This window comes from Ammospiza caudacuta, chromosome 18 (genome assembly GCF_027887145.1).
Source record: "Ammospiza caudacuta isolate bAmmCau1 chromosome 18, bAmmCau1.pri, whole genome shotgun sequence".
Taxonomy (NCBI): domain Eukaryota; kingdom Metazoa; phylum Chordata; class Aves; order Passeriformes; family Passerellidae; genus Ammospiza; species Ammospiza caudacuta.
In genome coordinates this window covers 8,641,612-8,668,965 of record NC_080610.1, presented here as the reverse complement: position 1 = coordinate 8,668,965, position 27,354 = coordinate 8,641,612, and the positions used below count along the sequence as shown (strand labels likewise).

General features: G+C 41.5%; 1 protein-coding gene across 2 annotated transcripts in view; it reads left to right on the top strand.

Moving 5' to 3' along the window:
* Window positions 1-372: 372 nt before the first annotated feature.
* ARVCF (ARVCF delta catenin family member) overlaps window positions 373-27,354 on the top strand; it is a 152,030-nt gene continuing 125,048 nt past the window's right edge. Inside the window, exon 1 of one of the 2 annotated variants that reach the window (XM_058816432.1) lies at window positions 373-600. In XM_058816432.1, the coding sequence (XP_058672415.1) occupies window positions 385-600 (216 nt within the window). In that variant the 5' untranslated portion in view covers window positions 373-384. Of the gene's footprint in view, window positions 601-13,670; window positions 13,889-27,354 lie in introns of those variants that run through there. The other variant, XM_058816433.1, reaches the window with a different exon arrangement.

Sequence of the window (27,354 nt, the reverse complement as noted above, 5' to 3'; positions counted from 1 at the left end):
ATGTATTTCTTTTAAGTACATTATTATTTGCACAGTGAAATTAGCTCTACAAGAGGGATGAAAACCCTTGTCAGAGCAGTTTTAGCAAAACGATCAAAGGAATTAAATACAAATTTTCTCAAAGGTGAGCATATTTTTTTTCTTTTTTGAACAGGGAAGTCTTAGATTAATTGCTTTTAATTTAAAATCAAATCAATGGATGGAAAGATGGATGCTTTTCAAAGAGCACTGCAGTTTGCTGCTTAGAGTGATCGGTATTTTAGCAAGGTGACTAACGATATGCATTTTTATCTTTAACCTCTGACCCGTGCCCTCCCCACCCTTTACCTAACCCTTTCCATTTGCCCTGGTCAGTTAACAGGCAGGAAGCATTTGAAAGCAGTCATGGATGACTATGATATCAGGTCTGCTGCCAGCATTTTGGCATCTGTTAAAGAGCAAGAAGCTCGTTTCGAGCGGCTCACCCGCGCACTTGAGGAGGAGCGGCGCAATGTCTCCCTGCAACTCGAGCGTGCCAATCAGCCCGCAGACCGCATGAGCATCTGCAACATTGGCAATGGTCAGCCCCTGGCAACCGCCTGGCAGCAGCTCGTACTGCAGGTAAAGCCTGCTCCTTTCACTGTCCCTGGAGCCCACCCTAGCACAGTGTCCATCCCAGACAGTCAGTGCATGGTGTGTTGTCAGCATTTCATTAGTGTGTGCTGTGTCTGAAGCACCCACACTGCACCCCAGCTCGGGGCTGTCATCAGCTGGGAGCCTTTGGAGCCTTGCCTTGGAAGCTGCTCTTGCTCCTAGCTCATGGGATACTTTTAAAAGTATGTGCATACTTGGGTAAAAGCCCTAAGAAGGGATCTTCACACCCTCCTCTAATCTATGCACTTGCTGTAAGTCTGGTGATGTGCTGGTGATTGTAAAAGAAGGCTGAATCATAATCTCCATAGCAAACAAAATTTCCATTAGAAATAGCTGGACTTTGAATAGAGGGAGCAGCATGAAAAGCAGGGATTTCCCTCCTGCAAAGCCGTATTGTTTGTGTAGGGAGGACTTCATAATTTGTTTCTCATGTGCAGTGAATTGATAGACTATTTTAATGATGCAAACTGGCTTTGTGGGTAGCTTTAGATTTCCAAATATTGTTTTGCTTGATACACATTCTTTAACTGTTTAAATGTGCAATGACAAACTACTTACGTCTCTGAATTACTTCAGCTCTCAAACCCCTCTGACACACAAGGTAAGTCATGCAGAAGCAATAGTACCATTTGTGAAGGTCTGTTTCCTAAGAAAACATTGTTCAATTCAGAAGCAAGCTCTGGGCTATGGGGATTCCAGAAGTTGTTTCCCAGTTATACCAGACTGTTTTACAATTATACTTGTATTGAGGCAGATTTTACCTTATATTATGACAGCACTGCTTTTCTAGTAACAGCTGCCATGTTTTTTACATGAAGATGCCTGAATTTGGGATTTCATGTGAAAGGAGCAGCCTGAACTGGTCAGGGTAAAAGTCTGACCATGTGTGGTAGGAGCTGTAGATGGTTATCCTCTGATGAGCAGCTGGGCTGGGAGAGGGGAGATGTGCTTACATATTTTTTATAGGAAAAGGACAAGTTCATCTTCACTTTTTCTGAATGACTTTGAGCAAAGTGCCTGATTAATAGCTTCAGAATGAAATTCCTTATCCACAAAACTGATGAAGCATGAGTTTTCTGCAGTGTAATAGATTAAGGTCTAACCACTTCCAAGAAAACTTAATAAAAGAGTTTTAAGTTACTGGGGTCTACATGACTCTTATGGAGAAACAGCCCTTTTAAGTGACCCCAGGCTGAATCTGCATAGGCTCAGCTCCCTGCCACTGGGTGAGGGGAGCTTTAATTAAATGATAATTAGCACTGAGGTTTTTAGAGTTCCTTGTGTATGAAATAAATGGTTAAATAGCTAAATATGCACAATTAAGAATCAATGTAAGGTTAGTTGTGTGAATTTTCATAAAGTATACCAAAGGCCAAATTCCTCCCTGACTTACTGGAATTAAAAAGTGTTTAACTGAAGGATGAAAGCTGTATCTTCAGTGGACTTACTGGAATTAAAAAGTGTTTAACTGAAGGATGAAAGCTGTATCTTCAGTCTTATGCAGAGTATATAATATTTTCATCTCTGGTGTTCTGTGTTGCATTTCATTGTGCAGAGTACACAAAGCAAAAGGCTGTCTGTGCTCTGCTGTCTGTGGGGATTGCTCACACCCTGCAGTGAAATCCACCTCTCTGAGGCTGTTCAGTGAGCACTGGCTGAGTGCTGCAGATCACCCCAGTCAACTGCTTGGTATAAGGAATATTGCAAAGTAACTCAAGTAGCAGCTTTTGGTGGTGATTATACATAATCTAGTTATTCTGTGTATGATTTGGACAAAAGAAAGGAGGGTTAGCTCCATTTTATGAGAGTGACAAATAATCTTTCATGATCTTCACAACCAGGCATCAGTTTTCCATGTTGTTTGTTTGTCAAAGTGGAATCTGCCAAAGGGATTTGTTAGAGAAGTGTGTATAGTCAGGGCTTTGTAAATAGAATCTCTCTCACAACTTCTTGTTCAATATACAATCCCACACTTACTCCCTTCTTAGAATGGAAAATTAAGTCCTTTTTTTTCCCTTTTAATTTTAGACATGGAAAAGTACTATATATGTGGGCAGTGTGCCAGGAGTGTTACACTGTTCTGAAGTTCTCAAAAGACAAAATCAAGGTCTTATGAAAATATTGATTCTAATTAATGAATCCTGGAACTCTTATTTTCATTTTAATTTTTTTTTTAAATAGCAGCTTTAAACTCGTTCCATAACAATAATTCCTTGTCCTAGACAGCCCAGTTGGCCAATTGCTGGTGAGTTCTGCCTGTTCAGTGTGAATTTCAAATACTGGAATGGAACGTATGAACTCTGGTGCACTTGCTGACTTTTTCTGTGAGTGTCTCTGCCATTGTGTCTTGTCTTTTCTTCTTAAAGAGAAATACCAGATCTGCAGATGAGGTCAGGGATGTGCTGTAATTGCCAAAAAGTGCGTGCATAGGCTTCTTGATTTTGTGATAAGTGTGGATATTTTTTTTAATAAAAATTACCTTAAACTTAAAAATTACCTTTTCATGAGAGAGGTTGATTACTTGAACAATCTAAACAAATCATGAATGGTTTGTTCAGATATTAGTTAGAAATAGCTGAGATTATTCTTTAAGAGGAAGCTTTCTCAGAGTAGGGGTTTCTGGGAAGCACTGTCCCCACAATGAGAGGTCCTAAGTGTTGTTGAAATGTCTCCTGTTAATGTTAGTGAGAGTCTTTTACTCAGGTAGGGGCCAAGGTGAGCAGTTTGGCGGTGCCTGCCAAACCTCCAGGCTCTGCAGAGGTTTGTACCCATCTGTGTTCCTGCAGGAGGCTGTGAGCAGCTCCTGCCATAGGGACAAGTCCCCTTTAACCCACACAGGCCCTGGTGAATGGGGACAAAAGTGCTTTTTGTGCTTAATATGCCTGAATGATGGGTAAATGTCACTTCTGCTCTGTGCAGCTTCCCCAGGCTTCCACTGTAGCTGCAATTAGAGTTTGTTGCTGAGTGTGCAGCCAGTGACATGAATTAGGGTGTTTCAACTGGAGAACTTTGGGAAGATAGCAGCTTTGTACATGTGTTACTGCAGATTCTGAAGGGTCAGATAAAGTGCTCTTTCAGACTAAGAACCCTCTGGACAAAAGGTCATTAGTTACACAGTGGAAACCTTGGCATTAGTCTGGAAAATGTAACATTTAATGAAACTTTGGCCACAGATCTTTTATCACAGTAATAAAATCTCCTAAAACTCTCTGCAGGTTTTAATGTTGTTCTTGACTGTCTCTGGCCTTGAGTGGTGGGAGCCACGTGGCTGATCACTGCTGTTGGGTTTTGGAAGGGAAACTCTGGTTGTACTAAAGACAGGAGAGTGGTCTGTTAATGTGTATTTGTGTTTGCTTCTCTGACTTTAGAGGTAAATCATGTTCATTGGTTACTACAGTATTTCAGGCCATGGAAGTCTTGGCAGTCTTTGCCTTTTGATCAGGTTTCCAGGACAAGCACAGTCCAATAAGTCACTGGTGAGTAGCCCCCATCACATGTCTTCTACATGCTCAAGTGTCTAGTTGATAATGTTTTTTACAAGCCTGAGAAATCTTACTGTTCTTCATGTATGAAGTATAGTTTAACCTACCTGGTTTCCAAATCAGCCTTCTGCTGCTCTTCACAGTGGGAACTGAAGTTGGGCAGGAAGGAGATACATATGTGCCCATGTGGGGTATGGGCTGTGACAGGCTGACAGAGAGATGCAGTATTACCACCACAAAACAGAACTTACTACTAATAAAGAATACTCTTTTATATATCTATGTATGTATATACACTTTTATTAAAACATTAGACATGTGATACTTATTAAACACAAGATTATATCCTGCCTTGGTTTAAACTGGTGTGGCTCCATATGTTTCAGAGAAGCTCTGTCAAATCTGATCATCTGGGGAGCTGAACAAGGTTTGCATTCAAAGATTGTTTCCCATCAGTATGTGGTGACAACTTCCATTCCTGTTAATGTTGCATAACCAAAATAAAGTACAGTATTCAATAAACCCCTGTTGCCAGCAAAAGCACTGGAACAATACTTGGACTTCTGTAGTGCCCTACAGGGATTTGAGAGGGGTCTTCTAAGTCAGAAAAAGGCATTATCCTCCTTCTTACAGGTAGGAAAGCTGTGGGAATTGCCAAATCTCACACGGTACAAATAACAGAAGTCAGCCTTTTACATGCTGCTGGTACAGGGTTTTATTTGTCAGATATATTGACTCTGATGTGCCTGTGAGAAGTAACATGGGTTGATCTGAGAACTCTTCACACTCACAGAATCATCCAATAATTAAAAAGTTAATGCATTTGACTATAACTGTGATTCTTTTACGTTCCTGTTGGTGGGTTTGTTGGGATGTTCTTATATAAAAAAGTGAGCCAAATTAATAAAATTATTTTTTCCTTCACTTTGCAAATATTATTATAGCTGTTCAAGGAAAATTAGCTTATGGAAAAAAAATACAGAATATTTTCATAGTTGCAGTTTGGATCATTTATATATCAGCTTATGTTCCAGAGAAATAACACCTGCTTGAAAACAAACACCCACATTTGGCTTTTTTTTCTTTTTCAGGCAGGAATTTTTAAGCCATAATTAAGTACCCATATTCTTCAGTCATTTTTTTAATCTGAGGTACCTGTGACTTCTGCCAAAACAGAAGTTTTGACATTTAGTGAATTGAGGGTTACTTTCAAATAAAAGGTGAACTCTAAAGCACACCAGAACACATGGTGAGAATTAAAAAAAAATACAAGATTAGGTCAAATTGCTTTTCTAAGAAAATACCGTCAAGTTAACCTTTCTGAGTCAGCCTAGGCTACAATAGCACTTCTGTCTGTATTTCATTACTTTTATTTAAGATTCTCTGCTCTACACTGACATAGTACAGACTGCTAGAATATATAGAGACTGTTTCCAGTGCTTTGATAGTAAAAGCATGGGTGCGTTAATATTGTCTATAATGGTTGCTTTAATATTGTATGTATGTTTAAACATATCTAGAAAAGAGGCAAAAATGGGTTCTGAGCTTCACTGAATCTTCACCTTGCCTTTTTTCTCTCTTGTGCATCTCATACAGAATGCAGTTCCACCTTTGTGTGTAAAGTTTCATGTAATTAGTTTGAGTTTGTAGTGCCTCTTGGCCTCCTGTGTTATATAACATATTTGTGCTCACATTAAGGGACTGACAGCATGGAAAATTCCTTTTTTTTGCCTTACAGGTAAGGTCAGGTACAGACAACAATGCTGTCAGTTCATGACAGCTCCCTGGTGTTACAGTACTATTTCCTGCTACATTGCCAAATACCAAGGAAAAAACTCACGGGTAGTTAACCCATGCATGTTCTTCTGCCAGTAGTGATAGAAAGCAAAATGTTGAAAGAACTTGAAAGGATAATCCTTATTCCTTTATAGAGCCAGTGGAACCCATAAAAATGCACATTCTGCTTTGGGGTACAACATGGTTTGGTGTCAGTCACCTCACACCCCATCTGTGGCTGCTGCTGGCCCTGCCCAGCTCCCCTCACTCTGTGATTTGGCTGTGCTGGTCCCTGGCAGTGACAGGAGCACTCACTGCCCTCAGCCTGAGCCTGCACACTCAGTGTGAGTTACTGAGCTTCTGGGAGTGTCCTGGCTCAGGTTTCAGATTCTGCATATGTGCAACTATTCAAAGGCTCTGGGGAGAAGGAGGAGGGAGATTTGGGAATATGATTCCCATGGGAGAATGAGTTCTTAGATCAGAATTCAGTGTGAGCTGAGAGGTACTTACACTACCTAGGGATCCCAGCAGTTGGGAACTGCACCAGGAGCCATTACTCAGCTCCTTTGCAGGGAGATGTGTTCCCATATGTCCCTGTCCCTGGCTTCTCCTGTGCTGGACATGATAGTAATTGCATTTAGCTTGCAGGCTGGAACTTTGAACATCTTTTCTATGGATGTTGTCCCATGTCTGTGAAAGCATCAGCTCCTGGTTTAGAGTGAGACCCAGGACCTTTGGCTGATAGCAATGGTGGAAGCCGAAGCAGGAGCAGGTGCTCCTCAGCCCAAACCCTGCAGCTGGCCTGGGGCAGTGCTGCTGCCAGAGCAGGAGCTCTCCTGGAGTCACTGCAGGTGTCAGATAGAGACTTCAGAGTGACAGTGTGGCATGTGGCACCACTGAGGAGCTCCTATTGTTTGCCTTTCTGCTGGGATGACCCAAATTCCAAAGGAAATCCTTCAACCTGCTTCATGTGTTGCAGGAGGAATTTCCTAGCAGAAGCCCAGAAAAAAAGTAAAAAAATAAAAGTTTGTGCAACGGTCATCTTGGTATATATCATATGAGAGGCTCTGAAAATTGACTCAAGTGGTATTCCAGCAAGAATTAACATTTGATTATTCATCTGTTTCTTGAATTGTCCTACCCTTGTGATTATTCTTCAGTCTTCATTTAAGGCCTTAGATGATAAAAACACAGATACAAGGGAATGGGAATAATAGTATCAGTTTCAGCAACAGTTAAGAAGCTTTGACCAGCTGAATCAGAAGCTGTGCAATTCTTTCCAGAAGGGATTTATTTGATAAGCAAACTACTTAAACCCCACTTAGGAGAGTTATTTGGGGCTCAGAGCTGCTGGCATGCAGCTGAATCCACTCAAAATCTGATGTGTTATCTGAGAAGTACTTGTATAAAACTTTGTCAGCAAGTCTAGTTTAAAAAGTAGATTCCAAATGATTCAATAAAAAATAAAAAGGGACCCAGAAACTGACCCTCTGTCTGCAGGAAAAATGACTTTACTCTTTGTAAGATTTGGGGTTTTTTTCAAAACTTAATTATATACCATTTTATAGCTTTACATGTGCAGGTTGAAAATATACTTCCAGCTCCAAAAATCACACCTTTGCAGAAATGTCATTTTTCTCTCTGTCATCAAAAGTACCTCACATTCACATCTCACACTTCATCTGTTAAATATGTGCTGTGCAACTCTCTGTGGGAACTGCTGAATTCCAAAGTGCCATCTAATGTTTGTCTGCAGGACAGCAGCTGCTTCACAGCGATGATGGTAATAGTGCAAGGCAATGGCCGTGTTTGCTCTAAGCATCTCAAATATTTTTGCAGTTTCATTTGCCTTCATGGTTCCAAGTCCTTTTGTTTAGTGTAAATTTTTATTGAATGAGGTTTTGGAAGCAATTGAAAAGCAAGGATTTTCTTACTTTGTTTGACAAGACTTGTGAAAGAATGACTTTTCACAACTGTTAGCCTTTCTGGCCTGGAGCTGTGCCAGGTTTTAATTAAAAATACTTAAATTAAATGAAAAATTCACTGTTCCATAGTAATACTCCATGATTTTACATTGCTTTACTAATAGAACTATGTTTTCTTTTAGGCGTACATATAAGAGAAATACATTAAAATTAAATTTTGATTGCAGTGCATTCTCATTATGTAAACAGGCATCTAGGCTTTTCTTTGCATGATGTCTCTGAGTGTTACAACATCAGCAAGTATAACAGCAATTAATTATTAAAAAAGTCTTAAATAGGAACATTAAAATGTAAACATTAAAGAGCAGTATCAGGTTTAACAAGGTTTTTTTAAAAAAACAACTTTCTAGTCCCATTTACCATATTTGCTTCTTGATAATTAACATGAATCATCTTACATTAAAGTTGTGATTTATTTTTCATGTCCTGCTGCTTGTTTGTTTCTGAGTTCAGGTAGCAAAACATGATTAACTGTCCTGACTTTTTAAGATTTTTAGTTGTCCTACATTTTAGTTCCCAAGCATATGACTGTATTAGTTTAGTTGGGTTCTTCAGGAAGAAAGATTTTAAACCATTAGAAAATCTTTTTGTACTGTATCTCCCAATTTAATGAAAAGATTTTGTTCCTAATACAGGCCTTGATCCGTAGGGGTGCAGCGAGGCAGTTTCATCCCTGCAAGGCATTGCCCAGGAGCTGGTCAGCCTTTGTGAGCCTCTTCCCTCACACAGACACATGTGGCTGCAGAAACTTTAAAACCACCAAGCAGCCAATCTGGCAATTTCCTCTTCCCCTGAGCCTTTTGGGCTTTGGACCTGCAGGGTTCAACCTCGCTCTTAAACTCAAAAATTTTCTACAGTTCCCTTTCAGGTGTCTGCAGTGTCTGTAAGCTCTTGTGAACTAATGCTGAAAGAGCCCAAAATGGATGGTGGGTTATGATGACATTGAAAAATTACTGAGTCTTTTGCTAGTTTAGGCCATCTTGTTAATGGTTCAAATTATGTTCCTGCTTGCTTTGTCACGAATGTGGAGTGATTCACTGAAGTCATCAGTGTGACTGAAAACAGAATGGCCAAAGATGGCCATGGGCAGCCTGAGGCTGTGTGCCAACTGTAATTAAAGCCTTTGATTTAAATGTATGTCACAGTTTACTATTTATTTAGGTATTATAAAAAAAAAAAACCAAAAAAAACCACAAACCAACCAAACAAAAACCAAACAAAACCTCAACAACTGCTTCTTTTTTTAAGCTACTAAATTACTAGCTGGAGAGAATATTTTTTTATCCGTAATTGTGGTGATTGGGAAATGCTGTGGAATAGCATCAGAGTTCATTTTTAGGACTTAATCTAAAATGCTGGCACAGGGCATTTTTAGAATACTGTAGTTAAAGATTGCAAAGAACTTTAGTGTCTGTGTTTCTAACCCATCCGATTAGCTTTTCTTCCTTTTTGCAGTCTTATTTTCATATGCAACTATTTAAAATACAAGAAACCTGCTTGGAATAAATTTCATACACAGAGACCTTAATTTTCTCTTCAGAAGGGACTGCAAAACAGCTTCAGGTTTTGGTTTGAAGAGGACAGTAATTACTATGAAAATGGGTAGATTGTGCAGACAGTTATTAGTCCAGTACGTCATGGCAAACCACATTTTTGCCTTCTGGATGAGAGAATGATGCCTTAAGCTGGTACCTTCTGAGCAAGAGTTTGTAATATGCAGCATGAAATACAGCACAAATCGTCTGGAAAATCCACAAACCAAAACAAAAACTAAGAAATGAAAAATGGTTAATGCTGCGTCTTTCTTTCCTGCATTTAGTCGTTGTTTTCCTTTTCAATAACTACAGCATGAAATTATGGTCATAGTTCCAACCTTAACTTGATCTGTTTTCCTTGCTGTTGTTGTTCTGTTATAAATGTCATGGTAATTATTTTTTTTTTTCATAAACCAGAGTAGATTTTTTTATGCCTTTAAAATGTAGTTGATTCTTACCTAAATGAAGCTGCTGGGAGGAAACATAGGTCATTCATTCAGATGTGACCTATATGCAGTGACATGTACCTTCCTCTGTCCTTTGTTTCTAATGTAAGCAGTGCTGTCACCAGACTGTCCTTGTTCTCATCCTGTCATATGACAACTTAGATGAAATGGAGTTGACTGATACTAGATGTAGCAAGATGGAAGCTGTGTTGGTATACAAGTTAAAAATCCCCTGAACTTACTGAAATGCCTGGTGGTGTCAGCCTGTAGAAAGTATCTGCTTTACTGCATTGTTCCTCAGCCTTGTGATCCTTTAGACCTCTTTTTAATACTGGCTTCTTAAGTAAAGAAGGCACCTAAAATTATCCTCCATTAATACAACAGCTCCCTACTGAGGCAACCTGGCTTTGTCTCCATTTCCAAACTTGTAGTATGGGAGCAAGAAGATTGTCAAAACCATGTTCATGGCAATGTTAGAAATACCTGGGTGGATGTGTCCTACTACAGTCATGTAACCATTTTGGAGCAAGTACAGATGCTTTGAAAGGGCTCCTGTAACTTTTCAAATACATTTAAAAATGATGATAATACTAACAGGAAAAGATTTCAAAATGTATCTCGGAGATAGAATGTTCTGTTTACATTTGTGTGGATTAAAATCACAACTGTAGGGGACTCTGACACATCCCAGTGTGTTGTGCTTTAGCTCTCCCACTTACCTTGTTTATTTGCTGCATGAAATTCACAGAAGGACAATAAAATACCCTTGGCATGGCAGCCCCTGTATGAATACAGGCTCTCTAATTCGGAGAATTGCCATGGGTGATGGTGCTGCTTTTGCCTCTATGGTTAGCTGGGATTCTTGATTCATCTTGTGCCTTCTTGCTCTGTTGGCTTTATGGAAGTTACATATCACTGAAGCCATATGTTATGATCCCAGGCAGAGCTGTAAACCATTTCCTTTTTACTGCCTCTGAGAGCAGATCAATCTATAGAGCAGCACTAGTGATGGGGAATTTTTTAAGGGTAATGGGAGAAAATAAGAAAAGAGAGCCTGGCTGAGATACTATACTATTCCATCTTCCAAAGAATTAAATCCCTTCCTATTTATAAATTTTTAATTTCTCAGCAAGAGGAAAGAAGGTTTTCACCCTACTTTTGCAGCTGGGAAAAAAAAGTGACAGATTAAGAATTTAAGGTTCATTTTAAAAAAAGAGGGGAAGGTTGTGATGTAGTCAGCAGTCTGGTACTAATGGATAGAGTGTTTGTTGCCAGAATCTGGAAGTTCAGTATAACCTTAGGGATCTAATCCATAACTCTTTTTTAGGTAATTAGTTCTTTGACTTCACATTGCCAAATCTCAGCATTCAGAACTGTATGATCTAGTAAAATATTACAAGAGGCTAAGAGAACTTGAGATGTAATTTCCCTTAAAAAACTCTTTTAGCTTTGAGTCAAAACATTTTCAAAATTTACTTTACAACCAGAAGGCTTACAAGCATCTATTTTATATTTTAGAGGAAAAGTATGGTTTTAAATAACAACCTGACTCCAGCAGGTGGGACTTCAAAATTCAGCAGCACTAATCTTGTGTGGCTTTCAGAAATACATGTGGGTTTACAACATGAGAGACTTCTTATGTGAGTGAGAATTGGCAAGTCCATCCAGAAGGTTTTCAGTTTCGTTGCTTTGCATGCAGGAGTAGCTCCTTCAGTGCCCTATGGATATAGGCTTTACACTGGTTTTTCTTTGACAGGGTATAAAGGTCTGGCACATGGCCATGTGCATGGCTAAATTGAATGGTGCTGTTCTGTGCCAGCATGGCCTCAACAAAAGTGGAGCTATTTTAGTTTGTTAACTGAAGAAAAGTTGGACAAGGAGAAGGGGTGGGAGAGCACTGTACAAAAGTACAGGAGACTCATACAAACCTCATTCCTTTTGCTTTGGCCTTTACGTGTTTTATTAATGGCCACTACAGTTGCCTCTGAATTATTCCCCTGTAGATAGAATACATCTTTTCCCTCCATTGAAGCAAATCACTTCAGCTAAACCTTGTGCAACATCTACCATTGCCCTTGTCAAACTTTACAGCATTTATTTCTAAACAAACTAGGAAGAGCTGGGTAAAGTAGCTCTGCCCTGTTCTCTGCCCTTAAAGTACATCTGGAATGCTGACATTGGCAGTAGTAGGAAGATTGAAATTAGGATTAAATAGGTTTGAAACATTTCTTCCACTCTTAAATGCCTGTATAGGAGATGCCACTTTTTAATGGTCCTCTGCTAAGATTGATACAAATTAACTGTTAGTTATGGGGACACTGAAAGGATGTTTTAAAATTTTCAGGGAACTTCAAGCTGGGATGAAAAGAACCTTTCATGCCAAGGTGCCTATTCTGATAATTAAAGACAATTCAATTGTACCTTTCTTCCTGGTGTATAGCTGGTCTCCCTGGCTCTGACTATGCCTGTTTTCCAGGGATAGTCTCTAATTTGATGCCAGTATCTTTCAGTCCTTAATTACCATTGTTCAGCCACCAGCTGTTACAGTGTCGGATTTACTTATTGCTTTGGTTTGCCGGAACCTCGTAGGAAAAGGGAGAACCACCACTGACTGCCCCTTGGCTGGTGTCTGCAAGCAGGGCTGGATTTTCAGCACTAGGGACCTCAATCCCTCCCAGATCTGGCCAACAGCTTCCATGGAAGGGCAGGGCTCTGGTTCAGGGCTGGCTGAGCATCTCCTCTTGCCCTGTTGTGGCTCCAGATGGAAAAATGCTTCATGCTTAGTTAAGGTTGGTTTACACCTACCAACCTACAGCTCTTGCTTTCAAGACTTGAGGTCTTAAAATATTTAATACATCATTTCATGTAGTTTTGTGGATAAAGCAGAAAGAAGGATCAGATCCTAGAATAAGAAGTATGGGAAGGCTCTTCTTCTTCCCAGGTATTTCATAGAGGTTCACAGCCTTGTTCAAAGAATGGATGTTAAAAATTAGGTACTTCCAATTTACTAGGAAGAGATGGATGTGAGAACCGTGAACCATGCTGGGAAGTTCCAATTTTTGTTACAGAATGTGGTGGATGCAAGGCATAGCACACCTGGCATTCATTTTGGTAATGAGTAATTTATCCAGGCAATCAGTTAATGAATGTGGGACAGGTTTGTGGGCAGGTGAATGGCTTTAAAAAATGAGGCCAGTTGTACTTTTAAGCTCTAAGCCTCACCGCACCTGTGTGAGATGCGAAAGGGAGGAGACGGTGATGGAAGATCATAATTCTCTGGTGTTGGTGCATTAGGGATGCCATTAATCTCGAAGTGAAGCGCAAAAAGTAAGCAAGCGAGAAGGTTTCCTTTCTTGTGCTTTCTTGCAGAGCGCCCTGTAATTCCGGAGGCAGCTGCGCTCTCCGGGCAGGCGCTGTGGGAAGGGCTCTGTGCCGCCGGAGCCGGCAGGTTACAGCTCTGAGACGCGCCGGGAACAGGCGGCTTCCCTCTTTGTCTCTGTAATCCATCAGGAGAGATCCGGGGGGGCGGGCCGGGGAACCCCCGGGGCTCCGGGCGCGCGGTCGGTGGCAGCCGGAGGGACCGCGCGGCGGCGCCGGGCACGGCCGGGGCTGCTCCCGGGGCTCTCCCGCTGCCCGGCCCTGCCCCTCTCCCCGCTCCCCCGGCGCGCCGGGCGTGGCCGCTCCGGCTGCGGCTGCCCGTCAGTGCCGCCCCCCTGCCGGAGCCTCCCGGCGCCGGGGCAGCGGCGGCTCGGCCATGTGAGAGCGACGCGGACGCGTCCCCTGCCGGAGCCGCGGCGGTGCCGGTGCTGCCGGCGGAGCGGGGCTTTTCCCTGGATGGGCTCAGTCCGTAGGGAGGCTGCGGAGGGTGCCGGTCCGGGTACAAAAGGAGCGAGCTCCGCCGGGGGAGGAGGCTGCGGAGGCTGTCGGAGCAGCGGGCTGGGTCCGCGCAGGGGCTGCGGGCAGCCGGAGGTGTTCGGTGCCGGGGACAGCGGGACCTGCGCCTCGCATAAATGCCTGCGGAACTCAAACAGGTTAGTGCGAAACTTGTGTCCTTCCCCTCGGGCTCTGCGGCCGCGTGTGCGGGTCCTGCTGGCGTGGAGAAAGCTGTCAGCGCTGGAAGGGGTTGTTTACTTGTGTTTGCGATTTTAGCTGGGAACTAAGAGCAAAAGCTGAGCTGCTCTTTCTAGCACAGCATTCGAGAGAGAATCTGCTTTTGTCTCTGTTGTGTTAACTGGTGAAACACCCAAAAAAGCAAGCCATTGTGTTCTTTGACCTTCTCGTCCTGCTCAATAAATCTAGGGAGCTCTTTGACATGAACAGCTAGAAATAGTGCTTTTAAAAGAGAAAGCTTTGCCATTGTGCTTTTGTTCAATGTTTGCTTTTCCCATACTGTGTTCCTTGGCTTTCTCTTTGATTTTGTTGTTGGACATACCAGAGAAATAACGGTGGTTTTTCACTCTAAATGTTATCTTAAACATAAAGTTCTTCTTGGCTATGGACTTACAACTTGGTGCAAAAATATTTCTAATATTATTCTTTACTTTGAACTGTCATTGGGTATTCCAGGGCAAAGCTGTTGCGGACTAGATTTAAATAAATAGAGATCATATAGACTCCTGTAATTCATAGGTGCTTTTCGTGGATAACCTTCTTCTCCTACCTTGTAAGCCTCAGGAAACCTGATAAATTCAGGTGGTGGCAGGGTAGAGCTGCTTCTCCAACTAGGATGAGGTTGTGTCTTTTTCTTAATCCTCTTTTTCTCGTCTGCCTTTGTAATTTAAAACAGAGTACTGTAGAATAGGAGAATGCCACAATAATACATCACGGATAATACATCCCTGAATTTGTTTAGGCTCATTGCACTGAGGTTGTTAGAGTTTCTCTGGCTTGGTTTAATACCCTGTTTCACCCACCCATCTCAGTAACAGAAGGCTGAATCATTTCATGATGCAAATAGGATGCTGATTCCCTTGAGGGGAAAGTGGCCCTTTCAGCTGGGTCCTCCAGTGAGCATTTCTTTGTCTGTTGGATTCCCTGGAATCACAGTCCTGCCTGCTGGAGGTGGCTGAATGCTGGTTTGTTTGGGCACTTGTTTGTGTGTCATGCTTCCTGTGGGCGTCTTAGGAAGGGATTTGATTTGTCTGTGGTGCTGTTCATATTGCCTGACCCACAGCTACTGTACCTGTCAAATTATGTGCAATGGATTGTTGAGTTTTAGATAGATAGATCTAGTTAGCAGCTCCAAGGGATTTTGGTTTTGTCTGGGTTTTTTTAATACATGAAGAAAAAAGCTGGAGGTAAGAAGCAGAATGCTAACAGTAAGAAAAAAGGTGTATTTCATGTCTTTTGACCCATGCAGTACAGCTGTGTTTGTGTCTTCTGGGTTTTCAGTGTTGATAGGCAGAAAAGCTTGAGTGAGAGTGGGAGGTTGTAGTTAATCACTTCAGGTCATGCTTTTCAGTTAGCTTGTAAATTCTTCTTCCATATCAAAACAAAAAATGTCATGGTTTTAATTTTCACACTGTCTGTCATAGCTGAGGATTAAACAGAGATGTGGTATTTTATCTCTTCTGTTGGAGTAATGGTTCTGGATTCATTCTGAGGTCTTTTCACAGAATAACTGTTCAGTCTGGTAGCACAGCAGTTTATTAGAGAATGCTTTGCTTAATGAAAGGTGGTAGTTTTAAGCCGTGAGTTATCAGAAAAATTTACTGTGCAGTTACAGGGCCTGTAGAAAGTAATTCTTTAGCTGTAATGATCACAATTAAGTAAAACTAAACCAAATGAATAAATGACTTTGAGGTAGATGACAAGTCTGTACAATCCATCCAGATAAAGATAGGAGAGAGACTGCAATGGACTTCTGCCACATTAATTGAGGGCCTGTTGTGTTCAGATAAGGACAGCTGTGAAATAGTAATTAAAAAGAAGGAAGAATAACTTCTAATCATGCTTTTGCTGGGAATAGTCATGCTTCCTGAAGTTCTGGGCCACAAAAGGAGCATTGTACCTGAGAGCACTGGTAGAGGAACCAAATGCTGAAAACGAGAAATGTGGCCATGATGGTAGGGGGTGGGTGTCACATTCCTGAGTCATCCCTTGGCCATTCCCCTTCCTGCTCATGAGGGATGAAGGCTGTTGAAGTTTGTGCTGAGTATCTGCATTGGCCTTGGAAGTAAGTAAAGAGTTTATGAAACTGAGAAGGATCTTGAAGTCTGGAACTGTTAAAATATATGTTCATGCAGTATCACATACGGCTTTGATCTGGATCTGAAACCTAAAGTGCCGGCTTGCCACAGGGCCATGAAGTTGTGAAGGGGAAAGGAGTCACTTAAAGTGACTTTTGCCAAAAGTTCTTCAGTTCTCTGTTATTCTTGCTTAGGAAAATACTTTATTAACATTCCAGATTCAGGCACTGACCTCAGTAGAGCTGGCCTTCCTCAGCACTTTGTTCCTGAAGCATTTCACTAGAGGATAATACTGATGTGAGAGACTATGAAATTGTAGATCTGGCAAGATGAAAAAGCAGTTAATGCATTAGTGCCATCCCTGCTGTGAGTCTGTACCAGTGATGGAAAGCTTGTGGAAGATATGTTCATGGAGGTGCAGCATGCAATAGAATCATCATTTTCCCAGCAATTGGTCAGGTCATATTACAAAAACCAAATAAGAAGGGAGTGTGAGGTTTGGCATGGTTCTCTGTAGGGATTCACTTATGGGTTCTGATATATGACAGGCCTGAAACAGGTCTAATATGCTTTACTGCCCTGAAGAGATGTAGCAGTCTCCAGTATTGAGTCCTCCTTGCTCCCCGAAGCATTCCCTTTGGCAGCAGGTGTGAGCCCTGTAGGCAGAGCTGGGCACAGGGAATGGGTTTGGGACTCACTGAGATGTCAAACTAATTACAGGAGCAACTGAATGGAGGCACACACTTGTGTGAGCTCTGCACAGAGACAGTAATTCTCTACAGGATGGTGGAGTTTTGAACTCTTTGGGCAGTTACTGCCCAATTCAGGTGTGGAGCATCAGCTCAGATGTGAGCATGTGCCTTTGCCTCTTGTGGGGGAGCTTGCACAGCTGAGTCCTTCAGCATAACAAGGAAGCCTTGGAGCTGCAGGACACTTGTGTGAGATGTGGAAATGGAAGTGTTCAGTTTCTGAAAACTCCTCAATAGGAATGGTGTTCCTTTATAAGAGGGCCTGTATTGTCCATTTTGTGTGAGTGCACAGCTTTGTACCAGCAATGGACATACCAAGCAAAACATTCCAGCAATTGCCCTTCCCAGGGCTGTACTGCTTAACCACCTGTCCCCAAGGTCTGGAGCTGTTCTACATGGAGCATCAGGCTGGCTGCAAGTTTTGCTTAAGTTACATTGCAGTTACTAAAAATAAAACCATAAAAAGATGTTTTGGTGGTTTTGGTTGCTGTAGTGTGTTTATTTGTTTTTTGTTGTTATTTTTTTTTTTAAACAAATGTGGGCACTCAAGGTTTTTCCAAATGTAGAAATACTGAGTAAGGAAGATAAAATGGAGAAAAAAGCATGTTAAACAATCACATTTGAAACTGGATGGACTGGATGTTTATAACAAGGCTGCTCACAAACATTGAATTGCAAACACTTTTTCCCAGGAGTTAATTTCTGCCACTAAATTAAGGTTTGATTCAGTGGGAGTAGGATCAAGGCCACTGGTGAAGTTCTGTCCTTGCATTTGCGTGTTAAAATAACAAGGCATTTCACTGAATAAAAGCATTTAGCATATCCTTAGTATGTCTTTACCTGTTCCTACCTCTGTTCCTCAATTGCTCTAAATTATTTCCTCTGTGCTACCAAAATTCAGTAGCTGTAATGCAGAGAAACTTCTAAAAAGCTCCTGCTTTGGACTGCACCACTGCTTGTTCTCCTTTGTGGAAGTATTTGTGGATATTGTGGTGTGAGATGGGAGGTTCAGCTCTGTCTGGGGTTCAGAAAATCCTGTTCTTTGCTGCTGCTGGTTGTTGGTTTCCCAAAGTGTGCAACAAGGTAATGCACTCATGTTTGTGACCATTCTGGGGACAGAACCACTGAACTGATGCAGCTGAAAAACTGAAGCCAACCCTAAAGCTCCATGAAAAGAGGAATGGCTTCCTGAGCCAGGCTGTTTGAGCCCCTTGGAAGGGTTGTACCTTCCTCCTGGGCCTGAAACAGGGAGGAGAAGTGGCTGTGTGTGAAGTTATTGGGAGAAGGAAAAGGGCAGGGCATGAACAGGAGTGTGTGGGCAGGAGCTCATGTGATGCCTCTGCTGCTGAAGCAGGGTGACAGTGCAGTACAAACCTCGTGTGCCTTGGCCTGGGAGCTCTGTATGCATTTGGTTTGCTCAGATCTTCCCAAGGACAGACTGGAGCAATAACAAGATTGTATTCTTCGGGTGTTTTTAAAATCACTGTTGTTTCAGTAGCGTGTGAGAAGTGAAACAAAGGATTTTGCTAGTAGGTTTTCTTTGGTTTTGTTTTTCCAGTGGAGGTTTGAGGAGTAATGGAGTCCCTGAAATAAATCCTGAGAGTAGAGAAAGTGTATTTCAAATTCTTGGATAAAAGGAAAGCTGAAACTCAAACATTGATAGTTTTAAATGTCACTGTGTCCTTTGTGTCTTCCGTCTCTCATTAAGTTGCAGCCAGGCTTCGGGACCTTTTTAAATTTGCCTTTATGTCTAAGAATGAGCAACTGTGACTATACCTGAGAGGAGCCAGATGAGCAACACTTGCTTTCTTAGGGCAGCATCAGCTTTTGTGTCTAAGAGTCTTCCACCCACAAATGGGTGGGCAGAATCCTTTCTGTTGTATTAAGGGGTGAAAACTCCATGAACTCAGTGCTCCCTCTGTACTGCAGAAATGTGAAAATCCGTAACTTCCAGTGGTGTTCTCTGCCTCTGATGAGTCAGGTCCACGCCTGCTTACAGCAGGAGATTGAAATACCAGAGTTTTCCCTTTTGTCCAATCCCACACATCTATCCTTAGCATCACAACTCCTCAGTGTTCAAAAAAGAAAGTGTTTTAACTAAACTTGAAGTATTTTTGAGCTTTGGATTTTCTGCCGCTACAAGCTAAATCGCTTGGTGCAGTTCTGAACTTTTATTTTCATTAAAACTTTCTCAGCAAGACTATTGTAATGTTCAGAGAGATGTTCCTGAAAGTCTGTAATGAAACCAGAGTCAGGGGTATATTTTTGTACTTTGGAGACTGTATTTTTGTGTGTGTTTATATATATGTGGTATGGGTATAAAAATACATACATGGAGATGAGAAGATGATTTAATTTAGGTAGCATTACTCTGGATGTGTGTAGTGTAAGATGGATCAGAAGAATCATCTGGAATGTTCAGAAGTCCTTTTAGAGTACAAGCTTGTAATTGATTAAGGAGCTGATGAAAGAGATGAAGCACAATTTGTTTATGGTTGGTAGAGCCCTGAGATACAAACACAGGTCCTGTGTGCGACCAGGATTATTCTGCTCTTTGAATTGTAAACTTCTGGAAATTATTTTAGTAAGTTTTGCATATGAAGGTATTTGCATCCCTGTCTTTTGATATGATTCTCAGGTGAATTTGCTGTTAAGGGCATAAAGACCCTTTTGTCTCCTGGGCATGGCACTGAGTGGGCCTTGGCTGGTTGGGTGTGTGATACTTTAACAAAGACACAAATCTGTGTCTCTATTTGAGTTATGCAGAGATGAGAGCTCCAGATTTGAATAAGATAAGTCACTTGTTTAAGGAGTTCAATATAGGCCTTTGAAGGTTTGTTAATTCCAGGTAGCTCTGGAGAAAGTATTGATAAAGAAACTGGTATGAAAGATTACATATGTGGCTTCACACAGTACTGCATTGCAGTAATGTGAAACATTTGTTTTGAGTGGACAAAATTACTTATTTACAGAGCAAATTATGTGGGTGGCTAGATTTCTCCATCAGCACCTTCCTGAATCCTTCTTAATCACTGATAAACCAGACTAATTCTTTATATCGAAATGGTATCTGGAAGTTCTTTTATAGCACCAGTGTCTCATATTGGTATAGATTCTGTTGAGCAACTGCTCTGGTTCTGCATCAGGTCAAGTTGATGTTCTCTCATGGGCATCCTTTACTTCCAGGCACCTTCTTGGTGTGACCTTCTTGCCTTACTGTGCCATCCAAAATGTCCATTCCTACATCATGTGAAGGAAGGAATTGGAGGTGTGTGTGGTGCCTTGGTTTACACGTGCCTTGAAGCTCCCAGTGCTATGATCAGGGCTTTGCATCCTTTATCTGCTGCTCCACATGAACCCACTGGCTGATTTGCAAACAGGACGGAAGCAAAGTTCTGGTTTCCTCCCCAGGAAGGGGGACAGGGGCAGGGGTGCCTCCTGATGCTTGTGGTTGGGTGAAGTTAACCACGCTGTTTTCTGGATGAAATTTCAGTGAATCTTCAGAAAACCTGTCCTTGCCTTATAGTGCTGCCAGGCAAGTCAGAAGATATTTTTTAAATATTTGGTAGCGTTTTGTAGTGTGCTGGTTATGGTGTTAATTCACTTCTGCAGCGTGATTGTGTCCCAGCACTGAGTGTCAGAGCCTGATGCAGCAGCTCCTGTCTCTGTTTTTCAGTAATATTTTTTTTCACCCATGTGCTTTAATAATCTTCTTATATTTTCCAGTTCTTCATTCTCCTCTTAGACCAACTGGAATGGTCTGTATTTCTGACTATAGTATGTTTACAAGAGTTTTTAAAAAATGTATTCTTCACATTAGCATATGTAAATGTGAGTACATGTGTGCTAGATGAGGAACACATCATGTCTGTCCTTAGCAATTTCATCTCAGGGTAATTCTTTCGATCAAGGCATGTTATTTCATTACCTGAGGTTAGAATGCATCTTGGTCATGGTGACACATTTATGTTATATTTTATGATGCAGTCTTATCACATCCCATTTCTTTTTTCTTTCCTATTCAGCTTTTCATATGTCAGTGACAGCCATGACACCAGTTAGTGGCACAGTAGTACCAGGGCTATGTATTAGTGAACACTGTTGGCAATTTTTAAGGGTAGTACTTTGCTTCTAAGGTAAAATATTTGTTTTAGCAGGTTGTTTCTGGAGGGGAGAGCCATTTGTAATTACATCAAAACCAGCAGCCATCAGTCATTTTAGATGTAGGAGATGGGAAAAAAGACTTACTTGGATAATGTTCGGGAAATATGAAGCAAACAGAAAGTGACACTGCACCCACCCTTCTTGCACTGCAAGGAGTGCAAAGAAGCACTAATTAATTTTTTATGTACTGGTGATGGACCTCCATATTTACAGTTGCAGCTTTTATAATTTAACCTACAGAAATGAGTATCATAAGCAGCTGTATGACAAAGGGAGAGAGAGAACATTGTTCACATCATTGCTGAAAAAGTTGTGACCCTTCTTAATATGTTGGATCAGAAAATGTATTTTTCCCTGCCACGTCTTTAAGGGCCAAATCTTTAGAGAGAACTATTGCTATAGAGGTAACCAGGACTGAGGGACAGACTTTCAAACCTTTAAGCTAGTATACACCAGCTGCAGATATGATTAGAGATCAATTAAAAGGTGCTGTGTCAATCTGCTGAATAATTTGGAAAACCTAACTGCTGGTTTTGATGTGTAAATAGGAACTGAAGCGTCTGCCTGCAGTTTCTCTAAATCTAGTGTGGCACACTATTAATCCAGTAAGTTTTTCTTCGTCTTGGTCTTTGAGACTCCAGTCAAAATCATCTTTGTTTCATTTACATGGGATCAGTTTTATTTTTCTTTTTCCCACAAAGCTGACACTTCAAAATTTCAGCTTAACAGTGCCAGCGCAAACTTTACAGCACTCAGATAAAATTTAATTTTCTTCCTTTGCTGCCTCCACCAAGAGGCATAGCAGATAATGTGTAACACCCATGCCTAGCTTGGCTGAATTCCAGAGCCCTTCCAGAAAAAGAGACACTGGGAAAATCAGCATCTGCCATGTAAATCGAGATAGTAAAGGAAGAGTCATGTCCACAGCAGCTGAAGTGCTGTGTATGCGTGCATAAAGACACTGCAAATGTGTGGGTGGATTTCATGAATTGTTGCTCTTTGGATTTTTTTGTTCAGAGAAACTTGGCTGAGGTACATAATGTGGATACTGTTTTGGCAACTGAAATTGCAAAAATATTTACGAAGTCTGTTGGGTTCTTCCCCCATGCTCTTATCCCTCCTTCCTGTACTTAAAATTCCCGTAAGTGTTTTGTTTTAGTCTTCTAAAAATTCATCATTTTCCTTTAAAGGGACAAGGGAAATTGGTTTTCTTCTGATTGTAAATTACAGATAAACATTTTTGAAAAATGCCTTTTAAGTGTTAATACACAACACTTAAACTAATTTTTTTCTCATATTTCCTGTGGATTTTTGAATTGCAAAAATTCGTGAAAGGTACTTCCCTCTTAAAATGAAGCTCCCATGTTCTCCTGAGGTAAAATGCCAAGATGGCTTTGTTGATCATTTCATGAGATACCGTAAATAGATGCCCTCTGTGTGGGGTTGTGCTGTATTTCCCACAGTGGTGGTGGGAGTGCAGCCCTGGCTGCCAGAGCATCCCGTGGGCTCCTGATCCCGTCCCAGCTGAGCAGGGGCTGCTCACCCTGCTGGGAGGCAGCTCTGGGACACGGGGTGTGGGGCAGGTAGTGTGAGGTGGTGAGGGCTGACTTCTCCACTGGACAGATTAAACTCAAATATTGGCCCTGGCAACTCTTGAGGTCCGGTTTCTCAGAATTGTTGCCTGGTTGAGCACTGCACTTCAGCCTGAGGTTACACTGCTGCTTCTCAGTTTTTTATCTTGTTCCTCAATTTCTCAACTCAGTTCTGATAGTGCCCAAAGATATTTAGAGCTGGTGTTCTGCAGCACTGGTGTCTCATTAACTCTGGAGAAGCATAGTCCAGATTTTGGCTACAGGTAGGTCCAAGACTCTGTAAAATTATATCTTTGGATTTAGCTGAGAATTGAAGGAAGCATGTCATGAACAGATCAATTCCATTGGAAGTGAAAGAGTTAAGAATGGAAATCTGATTGCACAGCCGAAATCTCAGTAGGAACTTGTGGTCTCTTGAGAGAAAATGCCATTCAGCACCGTTGCACAGAGTTACTTCATTCTTAATTTTAATTGACATGTCCCAGAATGCAGCCCTCTCTGACGGATCCGGGCTGCACAGAGGCGTTGTGAGTCTCACTCTCTGTGTGGGCGATTGCTGTCTTTCAAATTCAGGTCAGCATTAATTTCCCTTTGATACCAGCATCCTTTCTGCCTACCTTAGTCATTCAATAGGTTGATGAAATTTGAATGAATCTTCCCCTAAGTAAGATGTTGGTCACCTCCTGGGATTTCAGTGTAATAATCTTGCTCTGCTCTTTTTATCTTTTGTGACAGTTTTAGACCCTTGCCTCGTTGACAGGGGTGTCCTGTGCAACTTCAGTAACAGGAAAGTAATTATTTTATTGTTGTAAATAATACACACTGGGATGCATAGGTATTTCAACTTTACTGGGGGCAGGGGGGGGGGCTCAAGCAAAAAGCTGTTCTGGTGTAAGATCAATTTTTCATAAGTCTTCTGGGTTTAATTCAGATGCAGTTAGTTATAAACCCAGCAAGAGTGGGGGAACCATGCAGCTCCATCCTGTAGTAGTTGTGAGGAGTAGAGATATCTGCCCTAAGTGTTTAGTTAATATTTTATGTCTCCAGTATTGATTGCATTTTTTAAATAAGATGTATGATTGACCACTATTGGGATCATCCCAGAATGTACAGAACTTTCTACAGCTTTCGTCTCTGCTTTGTATCCAATAGGCAGCAGTTAAAAGAAAAATTTTGCAGAGAGCCTAAGTGCACACAGTAGCCACAAATGCAGTGGAAACCTTGTGCTACAGAATATCACCTTGTGATTTAATTTGTTCTTAACCTGTAGATGTGCAGATGAGGACAACTGCAGGTACAGTGGAACACTGAAGGTTTCATTGGGGTGTAGAATTGACTGCTACTCCAGCTTATGGATAAGTGTGTTACAGGTCTAAATGCCTTAAAAATATAAATTTCCAGAGTATAATTTGTTTCTAGTTACATTCTATGTATTGTTATTCATCCTCTTTGTCTTCTCAGCTTTTTAAGCTGGTACAGTGTTTTGCTGGCACACAATGTGTAGTAGCTGTGTAAAGGGAGTCTTCATTATCTTCTGGAGTTTTGCATAACATCAGCTCCTTCATGGAAACCATGCAGTGTTTGGTGGTGGTCATGGTGATGATCAAACTTAGTACATCTGTAAAAGAATGTTTGTTTACAAAGGGTCACTCTCAGCTTGAAGACATTAATTAAAGTCTTTTCAAGGGTTTGGATTTGAACCCACTGTTCACCTTTTCCAGAAAAATTGATCAGTGGTAATAAAGGTAGTCTAAGAAGGACAAAGGGCATGATATGATACATTCTTAATTGTTTTTGTTTTCCTCTGAGCATAAATAGGATCTGCTGTGTTTTAACTTAGGAAATAGTTTTGTATTTTTACTACTTACCAAGGCTGAAGTAAGCTGTTGTGAGTTACCTTCCTAGAAAGCCTTAGCATTGCTCCTGTGTAGAATTCCTCACTTGACACAAATTAACAGGAGCCAGTTGTATGGTATGTATGTATGTTCCTGGTAAGAGTTGAATCCCCCAAATAAAAGGAGACAGAGCTCCCTGAATTGAGAGGTAGATCAGCCATGGTGTCCAGACAGTGCAGTGCTCCAAGTGATGCTGGAGCTGAGGGTGCAGTTCATGGCCCATCTCCAGGCTGACATGAGTTTCATGAACCCATAGCTACAGCCTATAACTTCCATCACACTTTTCCCCCAAATTTTAGTCTGTGACACTGTACCTGGAATATTTCCTGGATGCAAGCCTTCCCCTCCTCTCTGGTTGCTAAGCAAGTGAATTTTAATGCTGGTGTGCTGTGTAAGGTCCTGTAAAACTTGCTTTTGCCTGATGTCAGTCTGTTTATTGTAAAGCAAGGCATGCAAATAATTATCATCTCTAATTGGGTATTTCTTAGGAGAAATTATTACTGCTAGCTTAATTTTCCTGGAGTTTCTCTGGGTTTTGGAGCAGGAAGGGAGCCTACCCAGGCTTTGACCATGGGTAGTTCAGGAATAGGTGCTGTGCTCAGATGGAATGTGTGATTCAGAAGAGAAATGAAATTTAGTCCTGTTACCTGGTCTCCTTCTGGTATTCTAATTTTTGAAAAAAAAACTTGATTTTTAAGCAGGTGAGTTCAAAATACTGTAATTTAATGTGTTTATACTCTTGTACAGCTCCCTGCCTGCCTTAGCTGGGGTGGGGGCTTTATTAATAATTCAACCATGGATTTGTTTGGGTTTGACCAGCCTCAGCACAGAAGCAGCTTGCTGAAGTTGCTGACTGGGGGTAAGTATGAGAGCTTTGTCCTCAGCAGAATCCTTCCTCTTGTGTTCTTTCCTCAAAAACCTAAAGGTTCCAGAACCTCTTGGTGTGTACATGTGTCTGTTCCTAAGCTAGAATGTGCATAGTATTACAAATATACTTTACAGGGACTCTACCATGCAAATCTGGAATATGTCCCTGTATATATTGCTTGTGTTTTCTTTCTTAAACTTCCTTTTCTTCCTTACCCACAGATGCCCCTATGCTAGAGGTTTGGAGCAAAAACCCCAAAGCCCCACATTGTTTATGTGCACAGCTTATTGTTCAAAGTGCATATTATCAATGGTCACATGGTTTGCTTAAATATTTTATAAGATCATTTCACTTTATGCTAACCCTGCCTTCTTTCTATTGTCTGATAGTGCATTTCCACTTAGACCTAGTTAGTAATTTAGACAGGTTTAAAATCTGTAAGCTTCTAGCAGATATTTGATTTCAGAAATGCTTTGTTCTAAAAGTTCCCCTTTGTTGTGCTCAAATGACAGAGCTTTGAGTAGTGAGGGCTTTTTTCCTCATTTTCTGATTGTACAATGCTGAAGTAATCTCTCACCTGCAAAGAATCTCCTGCCCCCTCTCATGCCTCCAAAATGAGACGAAAGGCATGCAGGTGCACACCAGAGGATTGGATTAGCTATGAAGGCTGGTTTCAGGTGCAGGTTGAAGGAATCCTGTCACAGCTGGGTGAGGAGTGTTCTGTGGCAGGGGGGTCTCTGCACAGGCACCTGTGTGTCCCCCAGCGAGGCAGGGGAGCTCTGTGCCCTCCTCTGAGATCAAGTGTCTCGCCTGCTTTGTTCCTTGGCTTTTGGAACACTGCCCCTTCTAGGATAAGGCCACAGGGTAGAAGAATAGAGAAATGCTGAAAAGAAAATAATAGGAGCTGTTGGAAGTAACCTTCTGCTGGCTCTGGGTAGAGAAAGGTCTGGGTGGTTTGTGCCTGCTGGGAGTGCAGCAGTGTGTGTTGCTCTGCTCTGCCCTGGTGGTACTTTGCTCTGGTACCAGCAAGGCAGTGCTTGATTTCTGCTTCCCACTTCTCTCTCCGAGTCTCCAATCAGATACTAGAGGAGTTTACAGAAGTTTTGTCTCTAAATTTGACAGAAAAAGGTCTGGTCTGTCTGCAGCTTCTCTAGACATTAAGGCTCCTGAGCTGGGCTCCACAGTGGCTGATGCTGTGAGCAGTAATGATGACCCCTGGGTTTTGGGGGAAGAGATGATGAGTTTCATTCTTACTTGGGCCGGAACTACTTGTTATTATATTGGGGTCATTTACCCCGAGGGCAAGTGAAAGCAGCTTGTTACTTGGGTTCAGGCTCCAGAGTTTACTGTCTGGTGACATCAGTTTCTGCCTTCTTCCCACCCAGGCAGATTTAGTGGAATGGACTTCTTATTCTTTGCTTAGAAAGTTCTTTTAGGGTCATTATTTCTGAAGGTGATTAAATTTACAGGAAACACATTCAGCTTCTTGCAGTGTGTGCGTCAAGAAAATTTGAGTACATAATTAAACTGAGGAACTGGAAATTAATTGGGAGGGAAATTGTTGCTTTAAAGATGTGCTAAATAATTACCATTTTTCTATTTTTAGCTGGCTGTTGAAGTAACATAAGATGTAAAGAAGATAAATCTCTATAGCCCAATACTCCTCCTTTTGGAGGGACAATACACTAATTCAAATAGCTAAATATTTCTTTCTTTAGCTCACTGAATTTTCTAAATGCAGAACATGTCAGCTGTCAGAAAGGTTTGGGAGCTACTCAATACCTTACTTGTAATATACTTTTGAAAATTTGAGCTTCCTTAAAAGTTTTCCAGAACTACAAAGCATCCACACGCATATGTAAACACTTCATAGCAGGGAGGCTGGAGGCTCTGCTGTTTCTTGCATTCTGTGACATCTTTACACTCCACAAGGCCTTGTAGGTGCCCTAAATGCTGCAAACTGTCAGACTAGATCCAAGCTCTGGGTTGTCTTTGGGGTTTCCTCCTTTAGGGGACAGTGAGTTGCTACCAAACAGGAGCA